The 13922-nt window shown below is 41.6% G+C and overlaps 1 protein-coding gene across 1 annotated transcript in view; it reads left to right on the top strand.

The window, feature by feature from the left end:
• The window catches only part of LOC307228656 (inactive rhomboid protein 2-like), a 44912-nt gene that overhangs the window by 11913 nt on the left and 19077 nt on the right, over positions 1–13922 (top strand). Inside the window, exons 3-7 of the mRNA XM_079998396.1 lie at positions 4018–4174; positions 9242–9393; positions 10977–11160; positions 12697–12918; positions 13638–13766. Of these exons, the coding sequence (XP_079854522.1) occupies positions 4028–4174; positions 9242–9393; positions 10977–11160; positions 12697–12918; positions 13638–13766 (834 nt within the window). The 5' untranslated portion in view covers positions 4018–4027. The remainder of the gene's footprint in view (positions 1–4017; positions 4175–9241; positions 9394–10976; positions 11161–12696; positions 12919–13637; positions 13767–13922) is intronic.

Raw genomic sequence — 13922 nt, 5'->3', positions numbered from 1 at the left:
TGTTATGGTTTTATCACCCAGCACAAATTAAAATTGTACTTAGAGGGATTTATTTTCACTGGACATTATGACCGGAGAGATTTAAATACTGTATATCGGACTTTCCCAGTCAAAAACCAGTAATTACCGGATAGCAGAAACTGTGACACACACACACACACACACACACACACACACACACACACACACACACAGTCTAATTTGTACATTGTACTGATCTGCAGTGCGAGACATGGGAAAAGAAGAGGGACTTTTGTTTGTAAAATGGATGATTACGTGTCATGTGAGGAAATGAAAATAGAAAGGCTGCCCCCTGAAAGTCGAGTCCAATCATCAGTCGGGAACCCGTCAGTCGATGGAAATTCTTCAAGTCGAGAAGTCGTTTGTATTTTCAGTCTTTCTTTTAGTTTCATTTTTTTTCCGTGTGCATTTCAATAACGGGATAAACCAAACAGAAGCTTACAAAATGCACTGTGACGTCATTTCAATGAGGAACTATGGATAAGAATGAGGAAGGAATAAGGGCAATCATAAATATATTTTTATGTGTGAGTCAGGTACATCCCTAGACAATAGATATCATTCTTCCATGTGTGTGACCAAGGACATATTGGAATAAGAAAGATGAGTTTGTTTTAGACAGCTTCATTTTGGCTTCAGGATAAACACTGCTATAAGTGACAATCTCTTTCATAGGATGAGTAGGTGAGTTTGAACAAGCATAAACAGGATATAGCCACAACATTAAAACCACCTGCCTAATTGTGGCCCCCAATGTCGCACGGACGCACGTCTCCCTGTTACTCTCCGTTGCTATAGGATTTAATTTAGTAAAACCCTGGATGTTTTTGTGTAAATACTTTACTTGTAAATAATGAATGCTGCACTACTGTAATGGGGAGACCGCATTTGCCACATTACATTACATTCTATTTGCCCACACCCGCATGCATAGATCCTTTAAGTCTTGTAAGTTGTGAGGCGGGGCCCCCATGGGATCGGGCTTGCTCTTCCAGCACATTCGACAGATGCTCGATCGGATCGGACCCTAACCCAGGCCATCCACATGATGTAGAAGACAAAGTGATTCATTAGACCAGGCCACCTTCTTGCACTGCGTGTTCTGACACCTTTCTATCCTAGCAGCATGAACTTTTTAATAGTTTGTGCTACAGAAGCTCTTCTATGGGATTTGACCAGACGGGCTGGACCTCGCTCCCCATGCGCACCAATGAGCAATTGGCGTCCATGACCCAGTCACCGGTTCACCAGTTTTCCTTCCTTGGGCCACTTTTGGTAGGTACTAACCACTGCATACCAGGAACACCCCACAAGACCTGCCGTTTTGGAGATGCTCTGACCCAGTCGTCAAACCATCACAATTTGGTCCTTGTCAAAGTCAATCAGATATTCACGCTTGCCCATTTTTCCTGCTTCCATATATCCCACCCCTTGACAGGTGCCATTGGAACAAGATGAGCAATTGTTATTCACTTCACCTGTCAGTGGTTTTAATGTTGTGGCTGATCGGTGTTTCTCATACAAGAAGAATGATGACACTATTCCGATACCCTTGTTTTTTGAGTTCACCACTCAGCAAGCACCCCACTTCATAAAATCATTTGAAAATGTAGAAAAAACAGTAGTATCATCTACTAATTATATGGTATTATAGTTTCCTTTGTTGATTATTTGAAGGTCTTTTAAAAGCATCAGATTTTAGTTTCAAACTTGGGCGGGAAGGTTGGTAAAACTCAAAAGGAAATCTAAGGAGCAGCTTTGAAAACACACCGGTCACCAGTTCTGCATAGGAAAGTTGAAAGGTCGTTGCAGGTACCAGCACACTGACATCTTTCGGGCCATTTGTATAGGTTGTTGCTAAACAGAACACATTGCATCCCTTGTCCCCAGGGACTGACATTTAAAAGTGTACAGTACCTGTAAATGCGTTCAATCCCTGTCTTTCTAAATCAATGTCCACTGCCTTGTGACGAAAACAGAAACCTTGTAAAGCTACTGTATACAATCCTTCTTTTCTGGCCCCATTGAATGCAAGGGGCTTTTAAGTATCACTTAAGGAATTAGCTAATAAAGGCAAAGGAGGAACTCTGTCCGATGTTCGTGTTTTCTATTTGATCAGATTGGATTGGCTTGGCTTGGAGGGGAGCCAGACGCCCGTGCCATTTGTCGTTTCAAGGGCTGTTGATTTGGAGAAGTGCTCAGTGTGTTCCTGATCCAGGTTTAGTTTTGTTTGTAGATTAAAGAGCAGGGTTTTCTCCCAATGGACAATAAAGCACTAACGTGTAGCACGCGTGAGGGGCGTTACCCCATGAGCTCTGTTTGGATAAGCTGAGCTCTGCGCGCTTTAGAGCTCCATTCTGTCCTCAGTGCTATGAGCGGAGCTCCTCCAGTAACGTATGAATGAAACGTGGATCACGCATGTCTTTTGGTATTTCCAGTATGACCTAGTGGCCCATTTCCCATTCTCAACATCTGATTAGAGAGAATGGAAATTCTTGGAAATGTTCCTTATATAAATGTACACCTCTGTATTCCAAATGATATCGTCATCTTATTTTCTCTTCACCTGATTACATTACAGTAATAGTCAATCCAACAGTATATCACTGACACAACCAGTGAAACCTAGGAATATGTAGTATCCGTAGATTTTTTTCATTTTTATTAGTAGTACTTGGCTAGAGATCATTATTGTATGCCCTCCGTTTATTCAAAACTCTGTTTCTTGAAAGAAGACAAATCCATTTAAGTACTATGTAAACAAAATATAAACTATTTTGAGAAAGTAAAATCAGATTACTATTTTGAAAAGACCAAATGCTATTCCATGCAGTGTAACCAAGTTTCTAAAATTGTATTTTGCACCTATAGCACGTTTTAGCTTTTACCGTAACTTTCCTTACAGAATGCACAAAGCTGTGTTTACATGGCTCTAAAAACAACCAACCTATAGAAATGCTCTGCTATTACTGGAAAATCATATCATATAGAAAAGAATATTAAGATTTCTATCCTCCCTTTAGACAAAAATATAATGAGAAACTCATAATGTCACAGATGCTGATACTGGTATAGTGTCTTATACTGAAACCCAATGCCACACATTTTCAGTTTCATGTATTGTTTTTGGACATAAGTAACAGTTTCATGTTGTATGTGATTTGGTTTTAATAACACAGGGCTTTTAAAGTCATGTTTTCCCTATTACTGAAATTGTCTATCTATACCTGCTATTAGAGTCAGAATGCTACTAAAAATGGCATTGTGCATCTCTTGAAATATAGGATAACAAAATTGAATCAGAGGTTGTTTTTAGTGTTATTATGAAGAGTTATAAGCTGCTTTTTCCCCATTTGTTTCATTGAATCTTTATGTGTAACCACTGTTACGTTGGCTTGAAGCTGCATTGTGTCTTCACCAACAGCGAGGGGGATATTGCATGTCCTCGAGTCTAAAAATAAATGAAACGTTCCCCCTCCCTTGCACTGCTTGGCTGTTGCTCTACCTTCTTTGGCCACCAAAAATGTCAGTTCCTGTAAATAGCGGGTGTGGGAGGAAAAAATAGTCGGGTAATGGGCAGGAGAGGGTTCCCCATATTTTTTACGAGAGGCTTCCATACAGGTCAAATTTGGTCAACGTGCTTGAGAAACAAACTGTCTGAAGGGAGTGGACCACTGCTCAGTATCTCATTGTTCCTTTGCATAGCAGAGTTGCCTGTGTTTTCATGGTCTTAAATGAAAAATCCCAATTTATGTTTATTCTTTTTGGCAATTATATTTTTCATTTTGGTGGATGTAGTTTTCACTTCAAATCTAATTAGCACACTCAGTCTAGTTCAAGTTCAAGAGATTATTTGTCACATACATATACATACGGTCATACAAATATGCAGTGAAATGTCATTGGACACACACAGTTGCCCCACATATTATTCTCATTATAATTTCTATATCCTTTCTAACACAAATTGGTCACAATCTTTTTCTCCTTTTCCAGAACTGACGTCATGGCGTCACGGGAAGGGGAGGAGCTGCCCCCAAGCGGAAGCCAATCAGACAGCCGCCTGAAGAGCAAGAAGCCGCCCAGCCTTGTCATAGCGATCCCTCCGGCTGAGGACCAGCGAGGAGCCTCCTCCCATGATCCCTCCAAACAGGTAGCTAGACCTTCTCAGCCTGCCCTTTGCTGTCTAGCGTCTAGCTTGACCTACTTGCTCTGTATGCTCTTGGCCCTTTGAGACGTGATGTGTCATCCTGCCAATGTGGAGTCATGGTGTAACGTCCGCCCACTGTCTTTCTGCTCTCAATGCTTTCTTTCATTGGAACAGAACAATTCCAATGACCCTAACAACAGTATGCCGACTGGATGGCTACTCAGTCAGTTTCTGAGGTTTGTGCTGAGCTTAGTTGAAAGGCCTTCTCATAGAGCTCAGAACACACTACATCTTAATGATCTGGTCTCCTTGGGCAAGTTCAAAACCAGGTTGAAATACTGTTACTGAAGAGTGCAATGCAAGAGTTTTTCATGAATGGGATGATTGCCTGTTCTTTTGTAACTTTGTAATTGGTGTGTCAGCTTTGCCAGCTCTCCCTCGGAAAATAGATTTTTAATTTCAAGGGGCCTCCTGGTTAAAAAATGGTTAAATAAAAAAATGCGTAAATGAAAAAATGTATTGGTAAGGGGGAGCCATTGAGGAGGAGATGGTTACTTGCCCTTCCTACCGTACCAGACTATTGATCACTGGCTGTTTTTTTGGCACTATCTTGCTCTTAAAGGCATGCTTCTATAGAATTGTCTTTGATGTATCAGCAGATTATAGAAACAGAAAGGAAGTGGTATAGATTACCAGTATGATCCAAACGGCTTCCCTCTTTGACCAGGCCAGAAACATTTTTTCATTTAACCACATCGATACTGCAATCTTTTCTTTGAATTTTGTGAAGAGGAGGAGCTGGCATTTCATGACATCATGGCCTCAGATCCAACTTTGCATTTCTAAGCTTCCTGCAAAACAGAGATGAGCACCTTGCATACTATTATAAAGTGAATTATTAATGTAGGATGGCTTAACGTGTTTGAGTGGTAATCCAGTATAATCATAGCAGCAGAGCAGATCAAGGCTTTTGAAGAATAGCCTCTCTCCCCTGTCTCTATAAACATGACCACGCTAGCCCCTGATGGTATTTGGGACAGCTGCCTGGCAGTTTGTGGGCACAAGGCCATGCATGTCTCCCATCTGGTGCCCCCTCATCTCCAACTAGAAAACAGTCGATCCTCAAAGGTCTACAGCTATTTGAAAAGGGATGAAAGAAAATCAAAAAATTCTCAACATTTCTAGGTGGTAGGGGAGTTCATCGTCAGATCGTTAGATCAATGTCGGATTGTGTGAATGACGATGCAGTTGCCAGCAATGGTGTCCTCGCGATTGGTGCGCCAGAACAGTGTGTTTTTATTTTATTTTACTGCTCCTCTTCGAGAACACTCTTTTTATTTATTTATGAATTTATTTTACTTTTTTACTTTTTTTTAAATTGAATGAGCATAAAGTTGTCCCTGAGCTCACGGACCAGCGCTCAGACAAAGCTCATTCACTTGTGCGCCCAAAGAGGATGTATGTGGACGTACGTGTGCAACATTTTTATAAAAAATTATACATTTTTGCTGAAAAACTGCATCTTTTGTGTACGTTAATTTTCATATTAGAACATTTACAAGGCTTGAAGTTAAATCAATCACTCAATTTTCTGCTGTGATTGAAGGTTTTTCTTTTTACAATTCAATAGTTAAATAAAGATCTTCTCAAATCCATGCATCAATTCATCTCATTTCATGTAGGCCTGGCCACCAGGAAAGAGCAGTTACATTACATTACATTACATTTAGTCATTTGGCAGACGCTTTTATCCAAAGCGACTTACAAGGGAGAATAACATTCAGCTACATTGCGACAGAGACAGTTTCTGTTGTTGTCGTATCCAATATTGTGTTGGTCATACTATAGAAAGATGCATTACTTGTGTTGAGTGAATAAAACAGAAGATAAAGAACTTAAAAAAAGTTGCATATCTAAATCGCAATCGTAATGTTGGTCAGAAATATCGCAATTCGATTATTTTCCTAAACCGTTCAGGCCTATAGTCCAGTACGCTGGGGTTTTATACGTTCCAGGACATAATACTAAATGTTGAATTTGGAAACTAGTAAATGTTCAGTTGCTCTCCAGTACAGTATCAGGTGTGACGCTATTACAAAGCATACGGTACAAGACTAGAATAGAAACCCCACATACAGACCGCTAATCGCGTTTCTACCACATTGGCAGCATTTACATGGCTAAATGTACAGGAAACAGGTGTGATGTTAACTGTGTTAGGTATTACAGCCTGTATGGCAATATAATTGCTTGCACTTCTGTAAATTCTTATTTTTGACTATTTCTTTTGTCTGCTGTTTTCAGTGTCCAACATGGCAGTAGTTTCATTTTAATGTTTCAGGAAAGAGATGGTAGGAGCTGCATTCATTTATTTTTGAAGAGTTATTTATCAGGGAATAACACAAAATTGTTATTTAAAAGCTAAAACATGCACACCAACAGCAATTAGCCGGTATAATTTTGTAGTAAGACATTATTCCCATTGCCTCAAATAAAACCAGAAACTGTAGACACACATCACTATCTGTTCTATGATTTGCATTGCACTTAAAAATGCTGCACACACGTTTATTTTTCTTATTTCACCAACATATTTTTCAAATGAGTAGCTTAACAGAATGTCAGTTGAACATTGATCCTGCCAGTATTCTGCTATATGCTTCCGAAGACATTTGCAGGACAATCTGATGCTTGAATGCTTGGGACACGGAGGAACGTGGCATGAGACCTGGTATTAAGGTTTAAGGTTTAATTGTTAAACACCATGGTATCGATGAGCTCTGACATTACCGGAAGTGTTAATGGTATTGAGAAATTAAAAAAAATACATTTTCTATTTATTTAGGCTATATAACCCGTTTCTAACTTGCATCATATGACATATGACATATGCACATATGTCATCATCATGCACTGCCTCTATTCTGTACATATTCTAAGGTACTAAATTTCAGGAGCAAATTCAATTGATTCAAATTATTTGGATGCCACTGTACTGATTTTGTTGTGATATATAGACTTCTGTATCTTCTATTTCCTAATTTATCATAGTCATTGTAGAAGCTCTTGTCTTGCTGCGTTTCCTCCCCAGGCATTAGGAACCTTTGGAGGGACCAGGGTGTAAATGTAGTGCCGGGAAAAAGTCTTAAGAACCAAAACGTCCCTGATCGGGGGGTAGTACTTTTCAACAGTCCCTTTGGGAGCTTTGGGGTGAGGCTTGCCGCACTGAACATTTCTGATTGGCCGAGTACTCGCAGCATTTTATTTCGGCCACCATTTTTTTTTTCATCTGAAGCCGCAAACCGTCTGTATGAACAGTTTGTTTTTTTGTTCTAAAAATGTTCCATTTGTACAAAAAACTGAACAATGTGCTGAGTATTGTGTAGCAAGTAAGATTTTGCCTTCCTACACAGTAGATCCCGGTTCGATTCCCCATGTCTGAACTCATGTTTTTCAATATGATTCAAACTTGATAATAAAATCTTGCTTGTGAGAGTGAATTATTATTTTTTGACAGTAAATACAAGGACAGAGGAATAAAATGGATAAAGAAAGACAACCAAAGTGATGTTCCACTATCACTTTGGTTGTGTTTCTTTATCCATTTTATTGTTGTTGTTGTATAGTCTTCTGCATTACCGTCACCTGCTGGACAGGAGTGCCGCAGATTGTTGTATAGTCACTCGCAAAAATGACGTGTAAAAACAGACGTCTCTCAATACAGCTACACTCATTTGCATAATCGTTGCGGGTCTTTAGGCTGCGTTGCAAAGCAAGACAGCGGCTGAAGGAACCTTTTAGTTCCTTGAAAGGTTTCCTGGGACAAAAAGGTAATTTGGGTGGAAACATGGCTTTTGTTTGCGAAGATGTGTTTGTTTAACGCTCTATTTCTGAAAAGGATCAATTCAGTGAATCTTGTGATCCTTGCCCAGAGTCACAGAAACATTTTTGCCCTGATATCCCAACTTGCACTTGATTGAATTAGGCCTGATTCCCCCCTCTTGGTAGCCCCATATGGAGACCTGCCGCCAAACTGACTGAGTGCCCTCTGCTGGCTCGGCCGCAGCCTTAGCACATAGCTCACGTACTGTAGGAGTGGCTTTGGGCTCCATTAACTTGGAGAACGATGAGGCAATTAGCCCCGCCATCCGGCAGGTCACTGCTTGGTGAGTTAATGGACCCCGAATGGAATCATGGCACCTTACATAATGGAAAAAGACAGCTGCTAATGATTCATCAGCCGCAAGCCTAGGGCACTGACTACAAGAAACCCTGTCAGGCTGCAGGGGCGCAGGAGCTGTAACGCTTGTCATTTTCTCTTCCAAATCAGCTGACTGTATGACACGCTGAGTGGACACTCTCACAGAGAAAATCGTGGAATAATATGACGATAGGTTCTGAACTGTTGCTTATCTTGTGGGCTTTTTGTAGCGCCCATGATGGTAACACCTTATTTTGTAACCGACTCATTGCATCCATCTCCCAAGTACCGACAAGACAGTGATTAATGGCTGCAGTAGAATCCTAGTTACGCTGTCATCTAGTTCTCTTTAACTGCCGAGATGGGATGTCTTTATCAAAGTTTTAAAGCAAAATATCAGAGCTGTGCAGAGTGGCTATGGAAGGAGCCAAGGTGTTTGGGGGGGGGGAGCTCAGGCCCAATGATGGAGGCCGGCCTCGAATGATAGGAGTTAAGATGCAGGCTGTTGTCATCACAGCTTATAGGGGTCCATTGATTGGTTGGTGAGATAGTAACTCACTGTGTCTTCACACAGCACTGGATGTTTGCATGCTACTTTATGTAAGAAATTGTAGTTGATACTGCTTTAATGTTGTGTTTTCCATAGCACTGGGTGTCCATATCTTTATTGTATCAGTGCGTCTGCAATTAAAGAGTTATTTCCACTTTGTGCCAACGTCTAAGTTACCGTAATAGGTCTTTTAACTGTAGAGTAATCGCTGGGTTCTCGGCCCCGCGGAGTCGGCCAAATGAGTATTTAAGTGACAGCGATGCGTGTAATTACCCTGCATTCATCCTAATTATTTTGTCTTTCCTCCCCCTCTGCGAAGCCTCTCCGTCCCTCTTTGAAGAAGAGCGTGAGCGGGCACGCGCCCAGCCCCAGGCTGGAGAGCGTCAGCGGGGCGGGGGACCCCGGCTTCTCCACTGGCGAGAGGAGGACCGCCTTCCGCAGACAAACCTCTCTCTCGCAGAGCATCCGCAGGTGAGCCGGAGAGTGCTGGGAGCTGGTTTGATATTATCCTGAGAATTGGTGACGTCTTGAATGTCCTGAATTTCCCTGCCGGGATTAATTAAGTGTTTTCTTATCTTATCTGAGATGTATAAGATAGATAGGTACATTATTCATTCCCAAAGGAAAATGCTATGTCCCAGCATCTCACATAAACACAACAGGAAAAATAATAATAAAATAAAAAAATAGAAATATGAAAAAGGAAAATGGCAATATATTGAACATTTTGAAAATATACAATAAACCTAACTGTACCCAATAACAATAAATCAAAACATAATGTTGGCAAAAGCCTTTAGGCCAAAACCAAAAATTGGCCATAAACATACAATACAATGTACATACACCAAATATCAGGATGTGACGTCAGAAATTTGAGTATCATATTCGTTTTTATATGATATCATACTTGAAATTATCACGTTAAGTAATGATGGTTAGCATTAGATAGACGCTTTAGCATACTTGAATGAATAAGTATATATCAAAAATACTAAAATATATTGTGAAAAATACCATGTGATTATGTTGATAAATTCTTTGATATCACCCAGCTCTAGTCTGAGGTGTCTTATGCTAGGATCACACCGTCGGTGACGGGGCTGCAGAGTGATGCCAAGTCGCTTTCATCTCATCGCCAGGTCTCTGTGTGGCTGGCTTTTGTGGGTGTGTCAAACATTTCAAACCTCTCTCCTTTTACATATTTAATATACATTATCTAGATCGATGGCGCTGTGTGTACTTCTTTTTTATTAAAAAGTTTTAGTGGTTTACTTCGCAAAATAAATAACCTCTTGGAAAAAATAATGTAGCTAGCCTTCAGTCCTTTAAAATAATGAATTGTCCTCGTTGGAGAAACATAAAATGACTTGTACCTTATTTTATCGATAGTTTAAGGGACGTTTTTCATTAAAAAAAATAGCCTTATCACAAACAATTGTGTAGTTGTCCGGTCATCCATTTTCAAGGATCAACGCCGTTGAGAGCGTATCTTTCGCTCGGCTCGGCACATTTGCATAAATTTGAAGTCTGCTCCACTTTCTGTCGCCGTGAAGGCGTGAGCTCGTCACCCAACGTAGCTCTGCCCCCAGCCAGATGAAGCCGAGCCCCTTTTGAAATGCATTGCATCCTGTTGCTTTGCACCACATGTACGCTGGCGGTGTGACCGTACCCTTACAGTGTAAAAAGCTTTGCATATACAGTATGCTGTGTATATCACACATTTGTATTTTATGACATGCAGTTCATATTGTGCAAAGTGCACATGCAAAAATTTCACCTCCACTGCAACTCCAACTCCGTCCTATGGGAAAAATCTATACTCAGATAGAAATTGAACTTCCAAGAATATTGGTAAGATAAGAGTATTAATGATGAGACTATCATAGCAATGTTCCAATGATATCTCTTACTGATTTATCCCTAATTCATGAAGCCTTTCACACTCCTATTCCATCACAACATCGAATGGCCCGGCTGGAATCTGGAGGTTGTCTAACCCTCTGACTTCCTGCCCCCATCCCTGTCCCCTCTCTCTTCTCTCATCTCTCCAGGGGTACGGCCCAGTGGTTCGGAGTGGGCGCTGACTGCGAGACCAAGCAGCAGGTGTGGCACCGGAAGAGCCTGCGCCACTGCAGCCAGCGCTATGGGAAGCTGAAGCCTCAGTACAGGGAGCCCGAGAGGGCCAGCAGCATGGACCAGGGCCTGGACTCCCCCGCCACACACAGGATGCCCAAGGTACTGTACGCCTGCTCCAAAACATCCACTACCATGCTGTGCGTGGGTTTAGCCGGTAAGAACGGAAGATAACATTGAAACTGCTCTGACAGGTGGTCTTGAAGCCTCGATAAAGGTGCAAGATTTCCAAGATATGGCCACAATACAGACTTTTTTTAAACAAGGGTTAACTACAATAACTAAGTTATGACTAATATAATAGCGGCATGTATTAATATTCGTGATAAGTGCCTTTCTGAGATGTTGCTTAATTAAAGATTAATTAGTTCTAGACTAGGAAGTCCTGGACTAAGGTAATGAGGGACTAGTCGGCTCCTTCTGTCTGATCTCGGTACAGATAATCCACTTTCTCTCTAATTTAAAGCTTCACTGAGACCTAGATTAGCTCTAATTTTCCTTCTGAAAATCAGATTGTTTTATTTAACCAAGACTAGGGCTAAATGAGGCTGTTTAAAGCATGACTGACAAAGGACGTTTCAGTTATTCCAGATAAAAAGTGTGATTTAGTCAGAGATAGACTATCTATCTAGAGATAGATAAAATTAGGCTGAATATGTTTCCACAAGGTTTTATAAATGATTCCAACTTTATAACCAACATCATTTGAAAATCCCTCCGGGCAACACCTTGTAAGTTTAAAAAGTTTGACTGGTTTCTGGCAGCGAGACCCTTGGCCATCGAGCTGCTCTCAACATCCCTCTCCAGGCAGAGGAACACAAGATCAGACTATGAAAAACCTCAAATTAACAATCCCTGTATTCGGCAGGGATGGTTCGCTCGTGTCTCACCTGCCCTTAGCTTCACCTTTCTTTCTTTCCTCTCCGTACTCTGCCGTTTGGTGGCTGGCAGTGCGCTTATTTACGCACACATGACAAGTGTTTCTCTCGAGTTGTGTCCGTGTCGTCATCCCGGCTGTCAGCTTTCAGTCATCGGTGTGAAGTTCCCAGTTCCAGGTTTGCTTCCAGAGGATTCCGCCGACTCCCTCGCCGTTGTGAGCTTAGCGTCCTGAGCGACGTGTTTTTAAAGAGGCTAGCTAGTCCGCTTATGCTCAATTGTCTTATTTTTTGGGGGTATTGGCAACATTTTTTTTATCTCTCTGTATCTATGTCTCTCTTTAAATATATTTAAGTATAAATTGTCTGTTTTTGTTTTTGCTTTTTAGGGTTTATTTTAATTTTTTGTTAAGTTTTGTTAAGTTTTTTTGCATATCAGTAAATTATCGAAATTGTTCTTTGTCCGAATGTTTGTCCGTCTCTGTCTCACCGTCTCTTTCAATTCAAATATATATAATGTATATATACAGTATATACTGTATATATATTGTATGTGTGTGTATATGTATATATGTGTATATGTATATGAAATATTAAACGTTGTTAGAAAAATATATACTGATAGCTAAAGATGAGCTTAAATTAAATCCGAAAAAATGTTGTTGCGGTTAAAATACATACACGTTAAAAATAGAAAAATGTAAACATTTCTGTTATTTCCGTCTATCTTTCTCTCCCTCGCTCCCTCCTTCCCTCCCAACAGATTGTGGACCCTCTGGCGCGCGGCCGGGCGTTTCGCTACCCGGAGGAGAATGACAGGGGGCCCCCCAGGACGCCGCACGCTGCCCCGGGGGCCCCGGGCACGCCGGGGGTCACATCGCTCTGCTCCTTCAGCAGCCAGCGCTCCGGCTACAATCGTCTGCCCCGGCGCAAGAGAGAGTCCGTGGCCCGCATGAGCATCCGAGCGGCATCCAATCTGCTCAGGGTAGGTGTGGAGGAGGGGGGCTGTGGTCAAAATACACAAATATGTTGGTCTATCAATTTGATCAATTTTCTTTTTTATTCTGTATGTGCTGTGCTTGCCGGTGAAGGCTAGGAAGGGTTCCTGTGTATTGGCGTAACCAGCAGCGTATCTGGGAAGCGGTCGATAGTTATCAAAGCAGGAGAACCGAGACAACATGAGAGGAGGACTTGAGGTTGATGCTGGAAGCTCAGACGGGAGTCAGATAAAAAAAAGTTCCAGGAACAGGATTCTAATCTATAAATGCCTCATCGGCATCTATTGGTCAGAGAGTTGGCGTGGTTTCGGTGTTATGTTACACATAAGAACATCTCGACTGTTTAGTTGTTAGAACTCGCCATCTGAAAGTAGCTTACAACTGTGTGTGCTAAACCCGTTACTGCTGCCTCTCACTGACATCATTTTAATGTGGCATGTATTATTATTATTGTTATTATCACTCTTAATCACCATTATGGGGGGAAAAAAAGAGATTCATAATTTTGTGTCATGAGAAGATACAACTAAAGATTTAGCCCAATATAAGCGCTGAAATAATATTTGGGTGAGTTTCAAGATCAAATGTTAGGTTTGCTGTAATGAACCTCAAGTTAGATTCTTAGATCGATTCCTGGTGGCTTGAAATTCCCTGCGATTATCCCTGTGTACCGATGTGTGTTTTGCTTACCCACATCTCCCTCCAGGGCCGGAGCGGCCTGGCGGGCTCCCAGGCCGGTCGCAGCTTCCCCAGGAGAAGCTTCGCGAGGCCCAGCTGGCTCGACGAGGACACGGTGGACTCGGCAGACACCTCCGAGTCGCTCTTCTTCAGCAAGGTCAGCGTTCACCTCGTGCCGTCCGATCGGGCTTTAAATGCCGGACTACAAAGCTCGCTGAGACGGAAAGCTGCTCTTACCTTTCCCCGCTCATGTGAAGCCGATCAATAGATCAGCAGCGATCAGTTAATGTCACACAGCTATTTTGGGCTCTCT

Source organism: Zeus faber (assembly GCF_960531495.2).
Source record: "Zeus faber genome assembly, chromosome: 4".
Taxonomy (NCBI): Eukaryota; Metazoa; Chordata; class Actinopteri; order Zeiformes; family Zeidae; genus Zeus; species Zeus faber.
This window is presented reverse-complemented; position numbering and strand designations above follow the sequence as displayed.